General features: G+C 38.2%; 4 protein-coding genes across 8 annotated transcripts in view; 2 read left to right on the top strand and 2 right to left on the bottom strand.

Moving 5' to 3' along the window:
- Positions 1 to 2,478: 2,478 nt before the first annotated feature.
- Positions 2,479 to 7,020, top strand: LOC100743296 (synaptic vesicle glycoprotein 2A). Of its 2 annotated transcripts, XM_003486123.4 has the most exons (12): positions 2,567 to 3,634; positions 3,737 to 3,793; positions 3,887 to 4,048; positions 4,125 to 4,287; positions 4,406 to 4,527; positions 4,619 to 4,857; positions 5,219 to 5,379; positions 5,448 to 5,622; positions 5,727 to 5,844; positions 6,089 to 6,248; positions 6,402 to 6,529; positions 6,608 to 7,020. In XM_003486123.4, the coding sequence occupies exons 1-12, from the start codon at positions 3,589 to 3,591 to the stop codon at positions 6,682 to 6,684; spliced, it is 1,608 nt and encodes a 535-aa protein (XP_003486171.1). In that variant the 5' UTR covers positions 2,567 to 3,588; the 3' UTR covers positions 6,685 to 7,020. The 2 variants fall into 2 exon arrangements, with proteins under 2 accessions (XP_033174360.1, XP_003486171.1); XM_033318469.1 differs by lacking the exons at positions 6,402 to 6,529; positions 6,608 to 7,020 and having other exon boundaries at positions 2,479 to 3,634; positions 5,990 to 6,126.
- A 1,567-nt stretch (positions 7,021 to 8,587) lies between these two features.
- LOC100743175 lies at positions 8,588 to 11,505 on the top strand. 2 transcript variants are annotated; one of them, XM_033318470.1, is made up of 6 exons: positions 8,588 to 9,094; positions 9,180 to 9,240; positions 9,311 to 9,429; positions 9,952 to 10,458; positions 10,683 to 10,938; positions 11,154 to 11,505. In XM_033318470.1, exons 3-6 carry the CDS (start codon positions 9,366 to 9,368, stop codon positions 11,383 to 11,385), a joined length of 1,059 nt encoding a protein of 352 aa, XP_033174361.1. In that variant the 5' UTR covers positions 8,588 to 9,094; positions 9,180 to 9,240; positions 9,311 to 9,365; the 3' UTR covers positions 11,386 to 11,505. The 2 variants fall into 2 exon arrangements, with proteins under 2 accessions (XP_033174361.1, XP_003486170.1); XM_003486122.4 differs by having other exon boundaries at positions 8,589 to 9,094; positions 9,332 to 9,429.
- A 3-nt stretch (positions 11,506 to 11,508) lies between these two features.
- On the bottom strand, positions 11,509 to 15,187 carry LOC100742935 (frizzled-7-B). Its single transcript, XM_003486120.4, has 3 exons — positions 14,175 to 15,187; positions 13,473 to 13,852; positions 11,509 to 13,390 (listed from the first exon to the last, which is right to left on the bottom strand). The coding sequence occupies exons 1-3, from the start codon at positions 14,972 to 14,974 to the stop codon at positions 12,852 to 12,854; spliced, it is 1,719 nt and encodes a 572-aa protein (XP_003486168.1). The 5' UTR covers positions 14,975 to 15,187; the 3' UTR covers positions 11,509 to 12,851.
- Positions 15,188 to 20,529: 5,342 nt separating this feature from the next.
- LOC100742740 (protein tramtrack, alpha isoform) overlaps positions 20,530 to 21,539 on the bottom strand; it is a 40,294-nt gene continuing 39,284 nt past the window's right edge. For all 3 annotated transcript variants that reach the window (XM_024364540.2, XM_024364542.2, XM_024364541.2), the window contains exon 7: positions 20,530 to 21,080. In XM_024364540.2, the coding sequence (XP_024220308.1) occupies positions 20,928 to 21,080 (153 nt within the window). In that variant the 3' untranslated portion in view covers positions 20,530 to 20,927. The remainder of the gene's footprint in view (positions 21,081 to 21,539) is intronic.

Here is a 21,539-nt window from a genome sequence, read left to right as displayed (position 1 = left end):
TCGTTTCCCCACTTTTTCACCTGATGGAGCAATAACCATAAGGAACTTCTTGGCTCGAAGGTGTTTTATGCCAATTAACGGCCTTAAAGTAAATCGAAAAGCTTCGTTTTATGACAGTTCCTTAGGATTATTGCCGTTCGCTTAATTCTATGTGCACAGTTAGTGGCCGCTTCGACCGTAAAGAGTCACCGGACGTAACAATAATACCTCTACGAAATATTTTGGCGTTCTTTTTCAAATTTCTTTCCAATCGAATACACTTCGTGCCAAATTCCGTGTTGATTTTCCACAAAGTTCTCTTAATTGTAGGTTCGTGTAATTATAAGATTCGGCATTAGAACAAATATATTTAGAATACGATCAATCTGCTATCTTTTATTCGCCTTTTTATTCGAATATCAAAGATATTTCAGAAACATGGTTTTAAACTTTTCGTACATTTCCGACTAATTCGCCAAAGTCGACTGTATCGCCGATAAAAAATAATAAGAAAGAAAGTAACGCGAAAGTCGTCGAAAATAGGAAGGAAGGGAAAGATACAGAAACCATCTGGTTGGTTCGTAAAATATGCAAACGGCAAGTAGCGCGTTCAAGAGCAGCGCGGTTTGAAAGACACGTACGAGTCCAACGATTCTTGAACAACGATCTTCGCGGAAGCAACGGCAAATGTGGATGCATTTACGGTTTATCCGTGACATCGAGTTTACATACCACGTGACCGATATGTTCGCTAGATAACAGCCATCGATGCGGAATTTTCGTTAGTGGCTGAAAAAACTGCCTCGAGATCTCGAAACGAAGAGGCGACGTTCGAGTTTGGACGAGGTTAGGAAAACGCCAGTTTTAAACTTTGCTCTCTTCTCTACTCTTTCTTTTTTCTTCACTTCTTTTTTCTCGGCGTAATTTAATTAACGCTGCCGGCGGGAAACAAAGCGACGAGAAAGCTCCGCTCTTCCCGCCCTTTTTATCGCGATCTCGTCTCTGAAATATTCTTGAACGATACTTCAACTTCTCACCCTCCTGTGGCATGGACCAATTTTGAATTGCATTAAGAGCGAGAAAGCTTTTACCGACAAACCAGACGAAAAAATAAGGAAAGACCAAAAGTAGTCGTGGAACTTTGCCTAGCGATCCGTGTTGCAAACACGAATCGAAAGACAGACATTGGAAACGCGAATTTCGAGCGTTGCTCCATGGCGTTTTGCTTTGACGGACTAGTAAAAATCGAATCGTAAACTCTCGAACGTTGACATTTCTCTTCGTTGTATCAAAGAGAATCGTCAATCTAACAGAACGGTCGTTTCAAAAAATTCCCAACTCGAACGCCATCCATGTTAAAGAAGAAAACTTTCAACCAAGTGCGTGTACACTGGCGTACGAGTATAACAAGATGAGAGCGAGAACTGATCCCGAGCGATATAAATTTTCGCAAAATGGGAAGGAAACAGGAGGGAAACACGATCGTTCCGCGAGGAGTCGGTTACCATTGTTGGTATTATTGCTTAGGCGTCCTTATCTTTAAGAGTGTACGTGGACCGAATAAATAACGTTACTCTGCTTGCACGTAGCTACGGCCGCGCACAACCACGATTTTCTTTCTCCTCTCGTGGATGTTAATTTCGCGAGAATGAAGGGACAAGGAAACCGCGATATATCGAAAGGAGAAAGAAACACGCGTAATCTCGGGAATCATAGAGTTCGTCAAGGAGGAAACGAGGGAGCGAATTACCTAGTGCTTTGAAGACCTTCGAAACTAACGGGACGAGCAGACGAGAACCAAGAGGGTTACCCAAAGGGATTATCTTTGTGCCATTAGCTTTGGACGCGACACCAGGGAACCTCGAAGATTTCGTATTTGCGTATACCGAGAAGCAAGCGCCTCGAATATACTTATGTATAGTTAGTTGGTTCGAGTGTACGGCCACGTTTTAACTCGTTCTAGGATGGAAATCCTTGGCTTCTCGTCCGAGAAGATCGATAGACCAATTCGGTCAACTCGCTGGCTCTGTAGTATCGCGAGAACCATTTTTCGATACGTTCTATACGCGTTAACGCGGATCGATCACGCGCTGCGAGGTTTCAACGGCAATTATGACGCGCTTTGATCACAAGCCTGTCACGCGACCGTGAAGACTGTCTCGTAAAGTGGGAGAACAGCTTTGTCGGTTACGATACGTACGAGACGCAGCTCGCAACGCGCAACAGATAGCGCGCTTATGCTATAGCACAACTGTGAATATCTCGCATCGGGAATAATTTCGGCAATCACGATTGCGTACGAAGAATTCTCACGTGATGCGACGACATATAAATTCGAGGTCTCTGGCAAAACTTTGCGCAACGCAGACGCGACCAAATCGCGTCAACGATGTACGCGTCGCTATTGAGCTAGCGAACAAACTGTCCGAATATAAGAAACACGGTGTTTAAACAGACAAACGAGCAACCCTCTCGATCGAGCCAAGCGATCCGTCGTTGCCAATTCTTTTACGAGATTTTCGCATCTAGCGAGAAAATCATAACTTGACGATAGATCGCAAGGTAGACGTAGAACGTATATTCGAAACGACTGGCGTGCATTTGCAATGGTAATCGGAATAATCTCGAGAATCCAGTCGATTATGGGAGAGCAAGGCGAGAGAACTTGTTCGGCGTTCTTTTTCTCGCGACTCGACGATCGATCGATCGATTGGTCGGAAGAATCAAGATTCGATCGAGCGAACTAGTTCTGTTTTCACCGATTCCGACGACACGCGTTTTCTTCGTGTTAGATTTTTTTTCAGGAAATGGTATCTTCTTACTTGATAACGTTGGAAGCATGCCGTCGTATATTTAGAGAATAAGTTGTTACTGGCACGTGCGGTTATCTTATCGCGGAATATCATCGGATCGAAGGGTCGAAGGTCGTTTTCGATCGATTCAAATTGGGAGGAACGCTCGTTCCGAGTGCGGCGCCCTCCCATTCCTTACCGACGATGCTTGTTCTTACTTACGTCTAGCGTAGTACGATCACAGCTAAACTTAGGTTTTGTGCAAAAATCCGCGACGCGAATTCGTCAGTTAATCTCGTAAGCATTACCGCTGCCGCCGCCTCTACCGTCAAACAGCCGTCGCTGCTGCTGCAGTACGGTCATCATTATCATCGTGGATATTGTTATGGTCTATCGGCGATATCGGAGGACGATTTAACGCGACGCTAAACGAGGACTCGTCGACCGAGAGAGCGGACCATAACAATTGAATCGTTTGACCCGTTTTAATTGGCAAGTTACACCGTTGCGAACGGGATGCTCGCCAGTAAACGAAGCGCTTACTAGTTCAGAGTGCTGTGGATTCTATCGGAGGAGAGTCGTCGCACAGAGTTCGTTGGCTTTCGTGATATTCGCGGAAACGTTTACACACCTGGCTGGAAGTTGTTCGATCCGACGATAAATCCATAAACGCGACGATCGAGCGTAAAATTTGGATTGGTGGTTTTCGATTCGTCTAATTCGGCGAGATTCGGTTTGCTCGATTCTCGGTTCTCGGATCCCGAGTCGCCACGACCTTCCGCCTTTTTCGCCTTGGACGCGCAGTAAGATTGAAAAAATGGTGACGAACAGTGGAAGCAATGGAAAAATATCGACGATAACCGGTAAGGATTTTGACGGGATTCGGTTTATACAATCGTTTTTGATGTTGCGCAACGCGTTGCTCTGCGTGTTCGCTCTTCCGACAAGCTTCTCGTGATTTTCAGTGAGAACCGATGACACGGATGAAACAGGGGACATCGACAAAGCTATATCGGCAACAGGTTAGAGGACTCGTGCTGATGGTCGCGACAGATTCGCGGCTCAAAATGCCTTTTACTCTCGTATGTGTACCTTTCCTTCCCTCTCGTTCACAGGCTATGGTATGTTCAACGTGATGCTATTTCTCGCGGCTCTGCCGGTCGCGTGGACCGGCATCTTCGATACCACCACGACCGCCTTCATCATAGCTTCCGCCGAGTGCGATCTCAGGCTCACTTTCTTTGACAAAGGTGTTCTTTGCGGGTTCCCGTTCCTAGGTAATCTCGATTTCGTCGAGAGTCACTTGCCGTGATACTATTATACCATGATTCATGTGATCTCGAACGCACACAGGTATGGCATTGACCAGTTTCCTCTGGGACCACTTAACACCACATGTCGGAATGAGAAATTTGTTCATCTTCGGCCTCCTAGTGGATTGTATTCTAAACTTACTCGCTAGCGCTATCGATTCTTACTACGGGTTTCTGGTCATCAAGTTCTTCAACGGTGTTCTGTGAGTATCATCCCTGGTCAGTTCTACAATCCTGTGATATCCGATACCCGACACGTGTGCCGTGACACACGTGTGGCACGTCGCTTCGGTACATTCACTCGAAGAGTACGAATTTCAGCGCGGGAGGACCGTTCTCGATGGTTGCCACGTATCTTTCTGAATTTCACTCCCCAAGCTACAAGGCCAGTTTCACCAGATGGGGAAACCTCGCTATAAACGTAGCGATCATTATCCCAGCAGGTAAGCCATGCGTGTACTTCCTGCTTCGGATTTCCTGCTTCTCTCGTCCCATCTCGGTCCTGTCATCGATCAAACGACCGTTTCTTTTCAGTTCTCGCTTTTCTGATCACTCCTCTGCCGTTGACCATCAACGTGTTCAATCAACGATACACCGCTTGGCGGATTTACTTGCTGGTCTGCTCGATTGTACCAGTTCTCGGTCTCGTAACAGCTAGCATGCTGCCTCAGAGTCCCAAGTTCCTCGTAGAGAACGGTAAACTCGACGAAGCTCTGATGCTGCTTAAAAGAATGTACGCCGTTAACAGAAGGAAGCCAGCCGACACATTTCCGGTGAGATTCAAATCTTTCGAATCTTTCCCATTTTACCTAATCGCGTCGCAAGAATTCGGATACGTACTCGAGACACGTCATCTCTCGTACTATGACATTTTTACGTTACTTGCTCTATTTTGCTAAGTAGTATGCTGCATCTCACAAGCGGACCGTTTCCCCTTTCTTCGATGAATATCGTCTATCCTTTTCGAAGTTTCAAATATGGCTTAATTTGTTTCTAATCGCTTAATCATAAAAATTTTAGAGAACTCTATGGTTATAAGACGCAATGCAAAGATACAGTTCGAATACCTGTGTGATAATTTACTCTAGAATCCTAACCATTGCTTGCATCGTTGTTTCCTGTTTTCCCTTTCAGATTAAAACGCTACTCGTATGGCCATCGTCGCAGGGCTCCGTGTTTAAAACGAATTCCGAAAAAATACGACTCGCCTATTACAACACAAAACTTTTATTCTCTTCTCCGTATCTGCGAGTCTTTATGTTTCTAAATTTTCTGCAATTCGGTAGCATGCTGGGGTAAGTTCTTCGGTTCAAAAATGAATGTTGCGCTGCGAAACCCTGATTCGACCGTCCATTAAGCGCAGATTTAACACGATGAGACTTTGGGTGCCGCATCTCTTCACCATTCTGAATAATTTCGACTACGAGAGGTGGACCGAGGACCGAGCGCCGACCATACGCGAAATGTTGGATCGTCGAATGTCGGTTCCAGCCAGAGATTACTTGGACTACCCAGATTTCAACAACATCTGCATAACGGTGAGGAAGTGCGTGGCCAACGCTTGTTAACCCGCGATCGTTTCCCAACATTGGAATAATCAGAAATTCTTCTTAATTCTCTTTCTCTCGCATTTACTTTTCAGTGGAAAATCAAAGCGGTGGTATACCAAAATTCCTCCATTATCGCAGTCTCGGCAGTCGTGTTTTCGTTCCTCGCTGGCATGGTATACACTTCAAAGTTTAGGAAGAAAATAATAATGCGTAAGAACCGTTTTTTCGCTAACGATCGACTACTCGTTAAGCTATGGTTACAAATGTACGATAATAACGAATGAAACATCTGACAACGAACATCATATATTCGCAACAATTTATATACGTCCGATTGTTTTAACGTATTCGTCAGAACTCATCCACCGTAACTATAGTCTTACTCAGGCGTCGCAAATTTCCGCGATACATGAGGACCCCGCGCTCGTCGGATGACCAATCGCTCCTGTTGTAGTTGCCGCTTTCTTTATATCGGTGATAAGCAGTTTTGGAATAAACTGGGCGCAATCAACTCCCTATATGCTGACACTGGCAGCCGCTATAATCGTGACGACAAGGATAACGGGTAATATCGTTACCGCCATGAACATCGACGTTATTCCTATTCCATTAAGGTAATGCTTGTGTCGCAAATAACCAGACGAACGTGTATACCTTCCTTATAACGCGATTCGTTTCTCTTTTCGTCTATTGTCGCGAAACTTATGTAAATACATACCACGGTTCGCGACGTTCGATCGCGAGTAACCAGCCATTTTCTAATCCAGGTCCACCAGTTTGAACGTGCTCGTCACCGTTGGGAACATAGCAGCTGTTTTGGGAAATTTTATTTTCTCCGCGTTATTGGACGTGGAGTGTTTGGTCGGGTTCATGGGAATAGGCTGTTTATTACTCGGTAAGTGAGTACGGGAATCGAATGCAACGCTACATACGTATGTCACTATTTTCTAACTCGCTCACCTTCTTTGTTTAGTCTGCTTTTGCCTGTCTTTCTTCCATCCAAGGCCTGTTAAGATGTCGGAGAAAAATCATTCTATGTCCAACGCGTAACCCGTTAACGACCGGACGAAACTCGAAACGAAGGGAAACGAACTACATACGAAATGTAAACGAAACGAAAGGAAATAACGCAGATTTCCGTAGCTTGTCAAGTTTGGCGTAATGTGAAAAAGAGCCACGCCGAAGAGAATGCTTTTGCTCTGTGTGCAACTGTGATATCTTTGCAATCCGTTTCGGAGTTCCATTCGGAGCCAGACCAGGTCGCACTTTTCTATCCACGTTTCACGTGCAAATCGAACGATTTTTATGTTACTTCTATCCGAGTATCGAATTACTGTAAATATATTATTTTTCTAATTGGATTAAAAGACGTAGTTTCTAATTTCATGATTTCATTTCTCATTTCAAAATTCCTTAAACATCCAACCGTTGACGTTAACGTAAAAAGCTTTCTCGTACGTCGTAACGACTAAATGTAATAACACGCTAAAACGTAAGTAAATTAGCCTTTAGGAGATTGATTTCCGCAAAAGATGACAAATCCATCGATGATTCATTTCGCGAAACTTCAATATGCAAAGTAAGACTGAATGCACACGAGCGACATTTTACCGTGCGATCCCGCTACGACCATATTTCTCTCTTTGTTTTCCTATTAGCAACTGCAAAGACATATTATCGCAGCGATGTCGCATGGTAAAACGTCGTTCGTAGAGTTCCCGCGTAAACGAACGACCGTAACTTTTCTATTTTGTAGCTTGATAAATGTCACGAAAACAGCATCAAGGTGAAATCTAATTAACGTCAGACTAATGGAATGTCGATAATGCGATTATAACGATAAATGAGGCACATTATTAAAGTACGATGTATTGTTGCGCAAAGCAAGTCGTTTTATCGGAATCGAAAGTTACGATCAACGGCGCTCTTAACTTTGCGCCAGTGTTAAATGTAAAAGCTGAAGCGTTTCAGTCCTCGCAACAAATTTCACAAGGATGTAGTTCAACAAGAACTATAGAAATAATAGTACGAGTGGAACGTTTTCTTGTACTAGAAGTAGAATTCCATAGAAGTTAGTTTTGTAACACGTCGCTACGTTATTTAGTCTTTTTACATCATATGCACATTAGGAGCGATTTTATTCATTTGAAATCAAGCTCCTACGCGTCCAGAATGCACACACCCATATTAGAATATGTATACAAAATCAAGTTTCTATGATGTATGCAAGACAAATGCAAACATTATACATTTTTCAAACATGTAACATTCTTTAAGACTAGTTCGAGGGAACGACGATAATTAATGTACAAGCATAAACGACCGAAACATTAAAACGTGTCATTAGCGTCTTTGTTTAAACACATTTTAACAATATACATAGATATGTACATAAACTTCAATATTGATACTAATCACCAAAATATCGACTGCTTCCAAGAATCTTATTACTTCTCCAAATGTAGCAAATCAGGATATTTAACTGTGATACAGGCGAGATAAATACCACGTCCGGACAAGACTTTACGGTACATCCGATTGGATTTCATACCGATACATTGAAGTAGGGACCTTGAAGATCATAACTTGGAGCTAGTGAATTTAGAAATTATATTTAGTATCTCTAAGAAGTCTATTTATATAAACTCCATCTATTTATTTTGTAATCTTTCTTATCAAGGATCATTTGCGAACTATCCACTGATCACTATATATCGTTCAAAGTATTTTTGTGCCATAATTTTAGAAGCTCTAAAGTCCTCTTGTCATTCTAATGTCATTCCCAACTTTATCGTTTCAGCATAAAATAATATTGCAACAATGATAATTCCAATATTCACCGCTCTAAATCGTAGATGGCACAATGAAATCTCAAATATATTGCACGATCGGTATTTCAGAACATGCGATACAAAGTTCCATAAGGTGGTAAATCTGTTCTATGTATATTTTGTATATTATTCTCCTGTCGTTGGTCAATGGTGATGATGATGATAGCCTATTCTGTACGTTGCTCATAACAAAAACCGAATATCATAATAGTTATAAAAATGTTAAATGTTGTAGTGTAAGAATTAATAGTTTAGTTCACATGATTTTAATTACGAATAAATAATGATGACAAATGATGATTACTGGTAATTAGTATTGATACCGAAAATTGTTTTCGGTTATCAATAAAACTTAAACACGACGATACTTTTTTTGTTTACTTTCAATCATTGTCAACTTTTATCAACATTACTGATAACACCTGATAATCAATACTTCTTAATGTCAATACCAACTCTGGTTCTAAACACACATACGAATGACAGAGGGCGTGCGGTGTGCTATGTACGCAGGAGTAAAATAGGAGTAATAACTAGCAAAAATGGCTATTAGTCCGTATATGCATCAATAGTTTATAATGTGTCTCTCAGTGTTATTATATATATATAGAGAGAGAAAGTATTAACCGGTTTCTATGACGTTTTTGCATTATTGAATTTTCTTAAGAAACCAATGAATATTCGAGAAATCTATAAATGTGTGTTATACTGCAGAGCTAGAGAAATATAAACGCTGAATTATCCTTAGGTTAAGCAGTTCCATCGAGATTGCATTGTAAGATTATCTTTTATATATTTCAACAGGCATATATTTATACATTACTTTCTATGTGTATATAAAATAGTGTTATGTGATATATTAACAGAACCACTGCTTACAAGTGCTCTGAAGGTTTTAAGATGGCATTATTCCGTATTAGTAACTCCTATTTATCGACAAGTTTATCACAGGTTTCGCATACAGGTATGAAGTTTATAATTTACTTTTATGTACGAGTTTATGTCTGTTACTATTATCTCTAAAAATTGAAATCGATTAAATTAAATAATGCTCTCATAACATTTCGTATTATTATGAAATGGCAGATTGAAACCGATGTCTCTATATTATATCTTATACATTTAAATTAATTAAATAAACAACTAATATCGATTATGTTAATAGAAAAATATTGTTACCTGTATTGAATTATACGTATATATGTTACATTATTGCTGTAATTATATTACGCTGCAACCATACATTTCATCAGGAACAATAACAATGATAAACATTTTCACAATGACTGTTCCATTGTGTCAGTTGCATAATAATTAACAACGAACTGAAGTTCGTTGCGTGAAAACAGTTTAATATATATAACGATAAAAATGATAAAAAACAATGTTTTAACTACTTGTCAGATTTCTTACAATTTTTTTTACTTCTTTCTTTTCATTACACTGTCATTTCTTATCTGATTTCTTTTGATGACAATTTTTTCAGCAAATACATCGTTAGGCAAAATACAGTGTATCCGGTATGCAGCCGTTCATCAAAATCGCATGAAAAATCTTCACTTTACAAGTGTCCGTCAGTATCCCGATACTCCTACTCTATCGCTTCCTACAAACGTCTCCGAAATATTTGCTAATGAGACCGGGCGATTTACACCTGAAAGGGCACGAGACATCGCTGCACCGGTACTATTATATGGCAAGAGTGATTGTAGATCATTTTTTTCGCAACAATTATCAAAACCAACAGAGCGTTCAAATGGTTTGGAAAACTCCAGTGATACACATGTAGATTCGTACGATTGTTTTGGAGCAGTTAGTTTGAATGGATCGATGCAAAGCAACGTCCCGAAACCATTTTGCTCGAATGGAAAATCAACGCATTTGAACATGCCAGGCGGTCAATGGGCTAGAGACGGAAAATACATCGCCGAGGATATGCAGAAATCTCATTATCGAAGCATTCGTTTACCTCAACTAAAACTGAATAAAATCAGTTAGTAAGAATACTATAAAGACAAATTTTCTCAATGATTTTCCATAATATTTTTTATTAGAATATTGGTGGTCTAAATCAAAACTTCTGCATGTGGTGTAGGAATTACATAAAAAGGAAATATTTTTTACAAAATGTATTTTAGTAGTAAGCTCTTATCAATAATTATTATAAAATTCTTATTGACGAGGAAAATAGTGTAAAAATTGTAATCTATTACTCAGGTCTAACAAGCTGCGTCACAGAAAATTCACTTTTTAAACCAAAATACATCTACAATATGGGATATTCAACGAAAGCATCTCAACCGCCAAATAATTTATTGAATGATAGAAAACAGCAGGTGGTTACACCTACACCGTATTTATCCAGGAAAGAAAGATTTAAAATAGTAGCAAAGGATTATGGGATTACTGTTGTCATATTTCATGTAGCACTTTCTCTGGTATCTCTCTGTGCTTGTTACGTAGCCGTAGTTAGGTTCGTTTTTGCATAATCCACTTTTTTTTACATATAAGCTTCTTTTGCGTTGACGCTTTTAAAAGTTTTAATTCTACAGAATATTATTTGGTTTCTCTCCTAATAAAACATAAGCATTAAGATTATTCGAGAAATAAATATTGAAAAAATAGAATTTATATATTACTCGTATTTAAAACAATTTCATGCATTGATTATAGAAATATTGATTTCAGAGGTATAGATTTAAAACCTATCATTCACTTTATATTCAACGTAGAAGATGAGCAAATAAATGGTGTCATTGGTAATACGTCAACTTTCTTGGTTGCGTATGGTTTTCATAAACTCATGGCACCCATTCGGCTTCCAATAACGGCAGGTGTAACACCATTTCTTGTAAAGCATTTAAGAAAAATAGGACTTCTTAAACCTCCAAAAAATATAGCAAAAAAAACGCAGCAATAATATTCAGTGATTGATTATAATAATTATTTGCTTGATACTGTATGATTTGCACATATCTATATTTTGTAATTAAATATTTATAAACCAAATTGATTAAATAAACTAACATACACATATAAACTATTTGTTTTTATGTATATATATTCAGGTTTATTATATAAAGAATATAATAGTTGTAATTACTTTACACAACGTCACGTATATTTCATATATGATACTTTGCGCATCTACTATAAGTACGGCAGTTGTAGTTACAATATTTTTACTAATAAGTTTTTCTTTTATTAATCGCCGTAAATACATGACATACACAAAAGCTCGGCAGTTTCAATGGACGAATTGATCAGTTATATTGGAACAATGATTGCGTTCGATACGCAAATCTTTACTGCGTTTTTTCTATTCGGCTCGCAGTTATCGAATCCTTCGAGATTTGATTATGCATAGGAAACATACGAAAATGCCAATCACTTGGCAAACATGTTTATGTACATAACTTCTGAAAAATATATTATAGTACATAGTAAAATTAACGTGTATAAGTATATATACAATGCAGTTAACCTAGAGTAATACACATCTTACAATTTATGTAATTTTATATATTTCAAAGTTATGCTTGCCTCAATTGTTTTCTACAATGGCAAACTTTTTTTAAATGCAATAACAAAAAAGAAACCTAAGAAGATCATTAATAAAATTGCTCAATGTTAAGAGTAGAAAAATTTTGAATATTTTGTAGGTCTTAATTAAATATTGTAAAATATTTCTCAAACTGTTTCTTTAAAGTATAAAAGTTGTTCGCGAGTTTAGTAAGCGTAATTGTTCTCAATTTATTGATCAAACCTAAAAAGGGAGGTTTGAAGCTACAATGACACATAATAGTACCTATTGTTTTTTATGCATATTAGAACAGTGCACTTATAAACATTGAACACATTTTCTTCAGAGCATTTATAAACGATTTAAATGATGAGCTATTGTGTTGTGATGAATTATGAGTTCTATTAATGCAAACAGGAAGAATTTATTACTTAAAATATGATGCAAAAATCATCTAATAATACTTGTAAACTAAGCAGTGATTAGTTCTAACATTTTATACAGATCTTACGCAACTCTCATAAAAATACAATAGAAAGATTCACAAATATCTTAAAGAAGCATACAATCATCTCGATAAAAAAATATTTTGGCACAGTACATTTGTATAATTCTTGTTACTCTTTATAATGCACTGATAAGATACAAAAATAATATAAAAATGCATATTTCATCGAATGCATCATTTGGATCTCTTCCTATTAAATCAAATTTAGTAACATTACATTATATAAATTGAATAATTTCAGATGCAACAAAATGTATATTTTTCCACTTTAATTCGATTATGTATTATTTGAGCGTGATATTCAATTAGAAAGGCAAAATTTTTCCATTTTTGTTGCATAAAACTAGTCAAGTCTTTAAACGTACGCCTCAGCACGACGTCCTTGTATGTGATTGAAAAATTGTCGCCAACTAGTCAATGTTTTACTTGACCACACCCAAAAGCTACTTGTTATACCAACAATCATAGCCATTAAATATTTTATCATGAAAACCTCAAATTCTGGCCGCCTTCCGACATCGCGGGTACGCTCTCCAACTGGGCATGGCATCGAATATAAAGATTGTGGTCCAGGCCTTGAACACATCTCCATGTTCCAAGTCAACATCCACTGATCAAAATATGCTTGCTCATAAAATAAGCAAGCAATGACAATCAATGCAGGAACTATGTATAACACAGAAAATATGCCAATACGTATCATTAATTTTTCTAGTTTGTCAGTCTTTGTACCATCGTGCTTCATAACAGTGCGTATACGGAAAAGAGAAACAAATCCAGCCAATAAGAAGGCAGTTCCGAGGATTAGATAAACGCATAATGGTGCCAAAACAAACCCACGTAGAGCCTCAACATTCCAGAGGCCCACATAACAAACACCAGACAATATATCTCCTATAAAAATAAAGTAATGCATTCATAATAAGTACATGAATTATATTAAAAATAATTTCTTCTTGTGTTTTGGATTATTTACCTTCTACCTTTCCCAATGCAAGGATAGTAACTGTTTTTATTGCTGGAGCAGCCCAAGCTGCTAAATGAAAATACTGTGAATTAGCTTCTATTGCTTCGTGGCCCCATTTTAACCCAGCAGCTAGGAACCATGTCAATGTTAAGATGACCCACCAGATACTGGATGCCATCCCAAAAAAGTAAAGCACCATGAAAAGTACTGTACACAATTCATGCTTGGTACCTTGGGATATTGTTGATGCCATTTGAATTCTCATATCTAAAGGAGGTGGAAAAGGCTCTCTGCAGGCAATGGAATTGCCAGCTGCCCAACCAATCACATATGCCAATGCTACCATAAGGTAACATACTGACAAAAATATGATTGGCCTTTCGGGATACCTACACATAAATGTAATGTGCATAATATAATATAACATTATTACATATTTTATATACTATATTCAAGGAAAGTTATACATGTGCATATCATATTAGTACGAGAATTTTATACTTTTTGTATTGTGATAAAATTTACTATAATGTATATCTCATAAAGACATACCATACCATATAATACAAACAGCCATGTATAGGCAATAATTTATATTCATAATTGCGAGTTGTGAATTAAAAGACTGTGCTTTTAACTAATGACTAACTAATAACTAATTATTTAATGATAATTAAATAATCTATTATAAATAAATATGAATACAATTACCTGAACCTATCTGTGTCAATGAGAAACGTCAAGAAAGTGAAAAAACAAGAAGCTGCACAAATGGAGGCCCAAGTGCCAACCCAGATCCTTGAAAATCGTCGTTCCCTTTCGGTGAAAAACATTCCATCACAAGGAGCGCCGCAATTAAGCTCAACTTTGTCGCCGACCTTCAGCGAGTAACCAAGTTCATGCGGGACCTTGAACTGCATTGGACAAACAAAACCAAAATCTCTGGCACCGAGCATAAATCCGCTACCGTACGGTTTTGGTCCTCCGGTCCAGGACGGTTGAAATTCAGGTACAGGCATGAGCGGTGGCGTATAAACCGGTGGCGAGGGTTCCGGCGGTGTGGTCTCGTTGTGACCCACGCATAATTCAGGACCGCCGTTTTCGGGTAACTTAGAACAATCGAGATTGTCCGGCCACGCGAAGCCGAAACTGTTCATCAATCGTTCACACCCTGCTCGAGCACTCTCGCATAGCGATCTGCACGGAGGTATTGCTCTGTCAATGATAGTACATACAGGCGCGTACACCGTGCACAAGAAGAAACGAAGATCAGGGCTGCACTTCATCTTGACCAAGGGTGCGAATTGATGAACTTCTTGGCCAGCTTCTTCTTGCTTTTGATGGTTCATCAGATTTGGCATAATCGTTTCATTGTACGGAATATTCATGCATAGGTTGATCGTGATCGGTTCACATCTTCCGTGATGCGCCAACGGATCTTTTGCATGAAAAGCATTGACACTGAATACGGCCACTGAAAGAACATAGATCGTCGCGTAACACGGAATCATTGTTGCGTATCGTTGGTCGACCGCCACTTCCGAGATCAATCGTCACGCGAAGTAGCTTTCGAAAATACGCGAATGCACCACGCCTTTGGACATCACCAACGAATCGTGCGAGACATAATAATACTGAACGGTAGGAGCAGGGAAACGAGCGTACCTAGTACGTAGTGATGATGATGGACGCGACCGCAGTACTGTAAACAGAACACGGTGAATACGTTCTGATAGCAAGGAAACTTATCCGAAATTTATGAACGATACTACCGCCATCTGTGGAAAATACGTCCAAACACTACGCATTCTTCAAATTAGCAGAACATTCGAAAAATCTCTTTCTATACCTTCAAAGGTAAAATAATAGTTTTTAAACCATAAATTATGCGTAATATATCTATGTGTAAATAAATATAAATCTAAAGTAAATCTAAACAAAAAAAAAAATAAAAGTAATCAGTAAATGATTATACTTTAGTTAATATTACAATGTTTTTATTAAAGGTAGAGGTTACATAAATGAGAAGACTCGATGTCAATCGATTCATTTTGATTTTATTTCTTTCCCGACATACAATGCACAATACGTTCGATTTCGTTAGTTGTAATGTTTATTCATCGCAGATGATTAGCGTTGTCGTAAGTACTATAGTTGTCATTGTTATATTTTCTGTTTTAATTATATAGTACATACGTACTCGTGGAATTCGTGCACTTTCAGACGGGGTCGCACCTTCGGGCGGTTATCTCACTGCATACTGTAATGGTAGTTTTTCGAGTCTATACGAATTACCCGAAATACGATTCACAAACGGCCTCGTTATCGTAAACAAATAAATAATTTATCTCCTCGGAATATTCTCAACTTGAATCGTCACATTAGACATAGGAGGTCAGCCTTACGATCTTACGATTAGTAACACTTAAGATTCAATACGGAAGATTGCAATATGTCGAGGAAGCCACTTTTTCGTCTTCTTGCAATTTCAACGGTATTAATGACCATTCTGCGGCATAAAACGAAGGAGAAGCCTGTTATTAAAGAAAACACGATCTGACGGACCGATCGAATGAACTCCGCCTGTTTTTGCCTGTCGCACCTACTGATCCTTCCGATCGAAATCAACGTTACTTTTTCTAACACGCATTCCTATTAAGAAGAAAAAGGTCACTTTGGTTACCACTTACACTCTGCTCGAGGGAACCAACTACAAATCATTTATACACAAATACCTATTGATTATAATATACATATACATATACATATCTGTATTAATGCCACGATTTATCGCGTATAAAACAACATAATAACGAGGAAGACGATTGATAATAATAGGTTTAAAATTTTTATAGCGAGGGTAGACAAGGAAAGTAAAATTATTTAGTGAAGTGCATAAAACTGGTTTGCGTAATAGCATATACACATATCTATATTAAATGCTATACCCTTTCAAATTTTATTACCGAAGTTAATTCTCAAATGGATCGTATACGTTCGTTGGACCTAGTATTCTTCTTTTCTTTTGGAATACATATATGTATAGAACAGCTGTACAAGCGGGAAGATCTAAAGATCTTTGGGCGGCTTAAAACGTTATGATTGGCACAAAATACGAGGTGCTTCGCAAAGTGTACCGTGAGACATCTACGAGTCTCACTTTCCTCTGAACTCTGAATGATTTATTTGTATTTCTCACTCGCAATGGGACGCACTAAGATTATGAGACAAACGTTCATTAAATTATGGCACGACCTGCGCGCTTTTTATCTTAAGACGTCCCAGAAACGTGAAATCACTGTTATTACTGCTGTAATGCTTTAAGTCTTTCTTCTCGAGTACCCGCAAATATATATTAGCTTTTACGCCTTGTATATTACCTAGCTGATCCATTAACTCGTTAAAGGTTATGATTAATTAAACACGCGTAACAAATTATAAGCGTCTGGTAGATCAGTTAGGGATACGTAATTATATTGAAATAAACGTTTTCTTTAAAACACATCCAGTAATATACCTACTTAGAAGTATACGAATGTATTATCCTGAACCTGAAAAGAAGACGAAAAGTGGCTTGTGCCTCGTGTTTTACATCGACAGAAGTCGATTATCCTCTGCTCGTACACAATCACGTCGTAGTGTGCACGCAAGTCTCGTTATGCACATATAGGATTAGAATTGTGGTATACGGTCAGAGATTCGCTGGCAAATACGCGCCTGTACATAATTACGTGCAAAATCCGCGCGCAATGCAGAAGAGAGTTGCCTCTTTCGTGATTAGCCCTTTGGAGGTTATGTTATACATGTGAAGCATATATGCCATTGATCTTGGATTTTTGGCGTGGCTAGATAAATTTACATTTCTCCTCCAAAGAGTTAAGCCTGTTCGCTCGCTCCGAAAAAACATAATTGATGCAATCGTGTTTGTAATAAAATTGCGTGTATAATTAATACACGTTTCTTGATTAGCACCGAACTTAACTACTAGTCAGTTTACGTACGTGTTATGTCTCCACGCACGGTCTACTCTAAAGTGTAATCGTGTGTTTAAAACTTCGAGTGAAATGCAATTCATTCTTCTGCCGTTGCGCCGTATGACACGCAACAAGTAAATAGAGATTAAAATACTTTCGAGACATTCGAAAAAATGGACAGACTTTCTTGGAATATTCAGCAAGATTAATATATATAATGCTCTTGCGTAAATTATCGCCAGTGCGCATTATATTATATTTATTCGTACTTCGCGTACGTGTAGATATATTTTCATCTATCTATCATTCTATCTACCGTTCTTCTAGCGACACTAGTCCGTGCCCAACTAACCTGTCCGAGTGTGTCAGGTGCGTGTATATCGCATCGCGTAATTTTGTACACGATGAAAAACGAATTACATGCAGGAATAATGTATCCGTAAAATATTTCTATTTACAATCAATAATTTTATGGTTCTCCAAATATGAATATCAAGTGTTAATTTATAACTAGATTTTATAATCAAACTTTAAGCCAATGTTAGGCTTAAGATTTTATGCTCTTGTTCGTATAATTTTATAGTTTAGGCAATATATTTAAGATGGATAAGAAGTAAAATCTTTATGTAAATATACTTGTCATATACTTTGGATCAAATTTTAAGTAGATAATTGTTGTAAATTAAGATAAAGAGAAAGATTCTTTGTGTGACCCAAGGTGGCCTGGCAACTATTGTCACCTAATACTTGTATAATTTTAGAAGCTAAAGAAAAGTTTGATTGACAAATATTTCCTATAACGATAAACATCTTTCTTTATTTGTATTAAACAATGTATTTTGCATGTGTGTACGAAATATGTGTTGAAAAATCTCTTGACGAATATAGAGACGTTTGAATATGGAATATGGTCATTGAATGAAGGCCGTTTTAAATCTTTTTAGTGTAGCTATAATGAACTTGTTAGTGCTTGTATTCATCTAAAGAGCCTTTACCATATTAAGTAACACATCATTTTATCCAAAGAACTAACAGTGACCTTCGTATCTTGATACTGTCGCTATAAAGAAATTTTTATCGCTATATACGATGTTCCCCATCGATGTTCCCCTATCGTTTCAGCAATAAAGTTTTATGGTGGCAACAGTAACTAGGCCACTCTTTGAATCGTGCCTTCAACAGATTAATTCAAAATTCTCAAATTTCTTAAAATTAACAGAAATCTTTCACGATTAATATTTATCTATATTCGAAAGTCTCCTAGATTTGAAATTTATTGTAATTTTCTGAAAAATAATTTAAAAGCTACTTGTGGCACTTGTAAAAGGATTTAGTACTTCCCAAGGAACGATGATTTATAGTTAGCTCGAGTGATTTAAGCACAGAAACTTACTCCGAAATAATGAGAAATTATACGCAATAAAATTTCGTATTGAGCACGCTATAAAACATAGTTTTGAAGATCAGTTTGTTTTGGAAATATACACTCAATTTTATTCCCGGATGGTCGTGAACGTCATTCACGGTAATCTATACGTATCAATACCCGTATACCGATATAATTTCTATGAATTTCACGCGTGACGTTCACGCACGCAGCCATTGTGTGTCCGTTTCACGGAAAAAGGTACTCACTTGGTTACGCGGATCACGATATAACACGCGATACCTGCACACGTCGAATGTAACAAAATGAGTAACGAACGAAACCGAAGGAATTTAGTAGTACAGTTGCACTTTTGAGCAAACGATCGCTCTCATCGCGTATCGTAGTGAACATTTCGCATATTTTTTCTATACGCAACGAGATATATCGTACGCCTGGGAAGATATATATTTGGCACTGGATTCCCGTCGACAGAGCTTCTCAGGCTCAAATCGCAATTCATCTCGCGTTAATTAATTACGATCGCGCTGACCTTATATTAGTAATGTCGATCTTTTCTTCAAAGAATAAATATCTTTATCGTTTAAAACTGTCAGTATAAAAGGTAAAGGATTATTCAATTTCTGTCCCATTTAATTTCAGGGTCTGCTTATTCGTTTTCCAATTGTTTGTCTCGCCTCAGAAAATTAAACCGTTCTGAGACACATCCTAACGATAAGTATAAAACTATTCAAGAATTTGAACAAAAATAAAAAATTCCAACAATCGGCATTACTAAGACAGGATCGAACAAAGCGATAAACACTGTCGCAACAATGAGCGACGCAAAATACCGTTTTTCTTTGCTACATACCGGATATACTTTCGCGTTTTTGTTCGCGTATCGCTGCGATTAAGATCCGCGGAACCCATCGAGATCAAAGGAACGATATGGAGCAACGATCGAGAATTTTAACGAGGAGAACAGCGTATACGCTCCGTTCATTCCGCTTATCGGACTCAGCAGCCATGGACGCGACTTCCAGGCCCCGTGTTTCAATAGTTTCGAATCGCGCGTACGGACCGGCAAATACGTTTTGTTATTGTGTATCAACGCGCGGTCGTCTAGGATATGAAAAAAATATACGCGACCGCGCGTGTATTATGACTAGATAGCTTTGTAGTCCTCGCTTCGGCGATCGAAGATCATCATCATCGATCCTGTCATTCCTGCCAACGCTCGTCTCTCCATCACCGTTGAAACGCGTATCCGCCGTTACGCTGCATGTGTGCATGCAACAGAACATAGATCGATCGTACGACGATTTCGTGAGACAACAACCTGACTTGAATGTCGTCAAGCCAGAATATCGATAAATACGGACGATGACTGACAAGTAACATCCTCGTTTCGGCGTTTCTGAACGAAAAGCGATAGAAATTTGTACGCATCTTGTGTATTACGTTACACTGAATTGCATACGACGATAAAGTTTGAATTACCGAATTTAAGAAATCAATTCTTAAGTGCGTACATACACTTCGTTAATAAAAGCATATAAAGTATAAAACTAAAAATACAGAATATTTTCTGCATCTAATAAAATTAAACTATGGATTTAAAAACGTGTTTCTATTTTATGTTTCTTATTAAACGTGATTCTATTTTACTCAAAGTAAAATTTTATCTAAAATACTCGTTTCAAAGTATGAAAAATATTTTTACTCTGAGGGAGAAGTCTATCGTAGCTATGTATAAATTTCACAGATGAGGAGATTACTTCTATCAGTGACCTCTCGTACAAATCGGCAGATCACGTCCTGTCGTCGCAGTGAAAATCGATTTACGGTATTCTTTTTACATAACGATTGAGCATAGAACGCCGACGTAAAACCTGTACAAACTAATCCTAATTTGATCTTAGTAGCGTCCCTAAACACGAGTGTCTTAATCGCTTAATTAAAGTACAGAGTTGGCTCATGACCGGCTAAAACACGCGGAGAGATCGAACGTGGGTAGAGAACGATCTGCGCTCGATGCTCTTCGAGCCGTATCACGAAGAAGACATCGTACGACGATGATATGGCACAATATTTCCCTTTATCCGTCTCTTTATCCATTCCTTAGCTGTTCATCACGGTGGATCGCCTGGAGTAGCCTCGTCTTGTTACCGTTTCACCCTGAGCTTCGCACTCCTTCTTCACCCGATCGATTATGTCTGCCACCAGCTTCTCTTCCTTTTCCCTCTGTTGCTCCCAATCTGGTCCTTTTCCGACCTGTTGGGGCACGTTTCACAATTTTTGCCCTTACTCTTTCGACCGTAATCCGATTGATCGAACGAAGAACTCGCGAGCGAAACAAGCAGACAGGCAAACACGCGCAAACCGGAGTGTCATATCGAAAGCTTTTCTTCCATCGTTTTCGCATGCTTGGTGCTTTTGATCGGCTACTGACTGATATCTAACTCTACTTACTATACATACAGGGCTTTCTCAGATGTGGTCCTCGTCAATTTCAAACAAATTTTCGACAGTATTTAAAATACTTTCTCATCCTCCTATTCTCCAAATCGTCTAGACCATCGTCCTCAACATAATTTGGCCATTGCAAAATTATTTGGATGGAAGAAATATAAATTGTATCTCACTAAATTTCACTGGAATTGACGAAAACTGATATCTGAAGCAGCCTTAATAAATACAGAGGCAAACTGCAGTTTTTTTTTTTTTTTTTTT

The sequence above is a fragment of the Bombus impatiens genome, unplaced genomic scaffold (assembly GCF_000188095.3).
Source record: "Bombus impatiens unplaced genomic scaffold, BIMP_2.2 scf_0099, whole genome shotgun sequence".
NCBI classification, from domain to species: Eukaryota; Metazoa; Arthropoda; class Insecta; order Hymenoptera; family Apidae; genus Bombus; species Bombus impatiens.
This window is presented reverse-complemented; position numbering and strand designations above follow the sequence as displayed.

What these genes read in the sequence shown, in the direction of transcription:
- LOC100743296 (XM_003486123.4), top strand. Translation starts at nt 3,589, where the DNA reads ATGGTGACGAACAGTGGAAGCAATGGAAAAATATCGACGATAACCG. An exon ending in CAAAGCTATATCGGCAACAG is followed by an intron (nt 3,794 to 3,886) that starts GTTAGAGGACTC and finishes TCTCGTTCACAG; the next exon opens with GCTATGGTATGTTCAACGTG. An exon ending in AATAGGCTGTTTATTACTCG is followed by an intron (nt 6,530 to 6,607) that starts GTAAGTGAGTAC and finishes TTCTTTGTTTAG; the next exon opens with TCTGCTTTTGCCTGTCTTTC.
- LOC100743175 (XM_033318470.1), top strand. Translation starts at nt 9,366, where the DNA reads ATGGCATTATTCCGTATTAGTAACTCCTATTTATCGACAAGTTTATCA. An exon ending in ATCACAGGTTTCGCATACAG is followed by an intron (nt 9,430 to 9,951) that starts GTATGAAGTTTA and finishes CAATTTTTTCAG; the next exon opens with CAAATACATCGTTAGGCAAA. An exon ending in TGTTACGTAGCCGTAGTTAG is followed by an intron (nt 10,939 to 11,153) that starts GTTCGTTTTTGC and finishes TATTGATTTCAG; the next exon opens with AGGTATAGATTTAAAACCTA.
- LOC100742935 (XM_003486120.4), bottom strand. Translation starts at nt 14,974, where the DNA reads ATGATTCCGTGTTACGCGACGATCTATGTTCTTTCAGTGGCCGTATTC. An exon ending in ATTGACACAGATAGGTTCAG is followed by an intron (nt 13,853 to 14,174) that starts GTAATTGTATTC and finishes ATTTATGTGTAG; the next exon opens with GTATCCCGAAAGGCCAATCA. An exon ending in TGCATTGGGAAAGGTAGAAG is followed by an intron (nt 13,391 to 13,472) that starts GTAAATAATCCA and finishes TTATTTTTATAG; the next exon opens with GAGATATATTGTCTGGTGTT.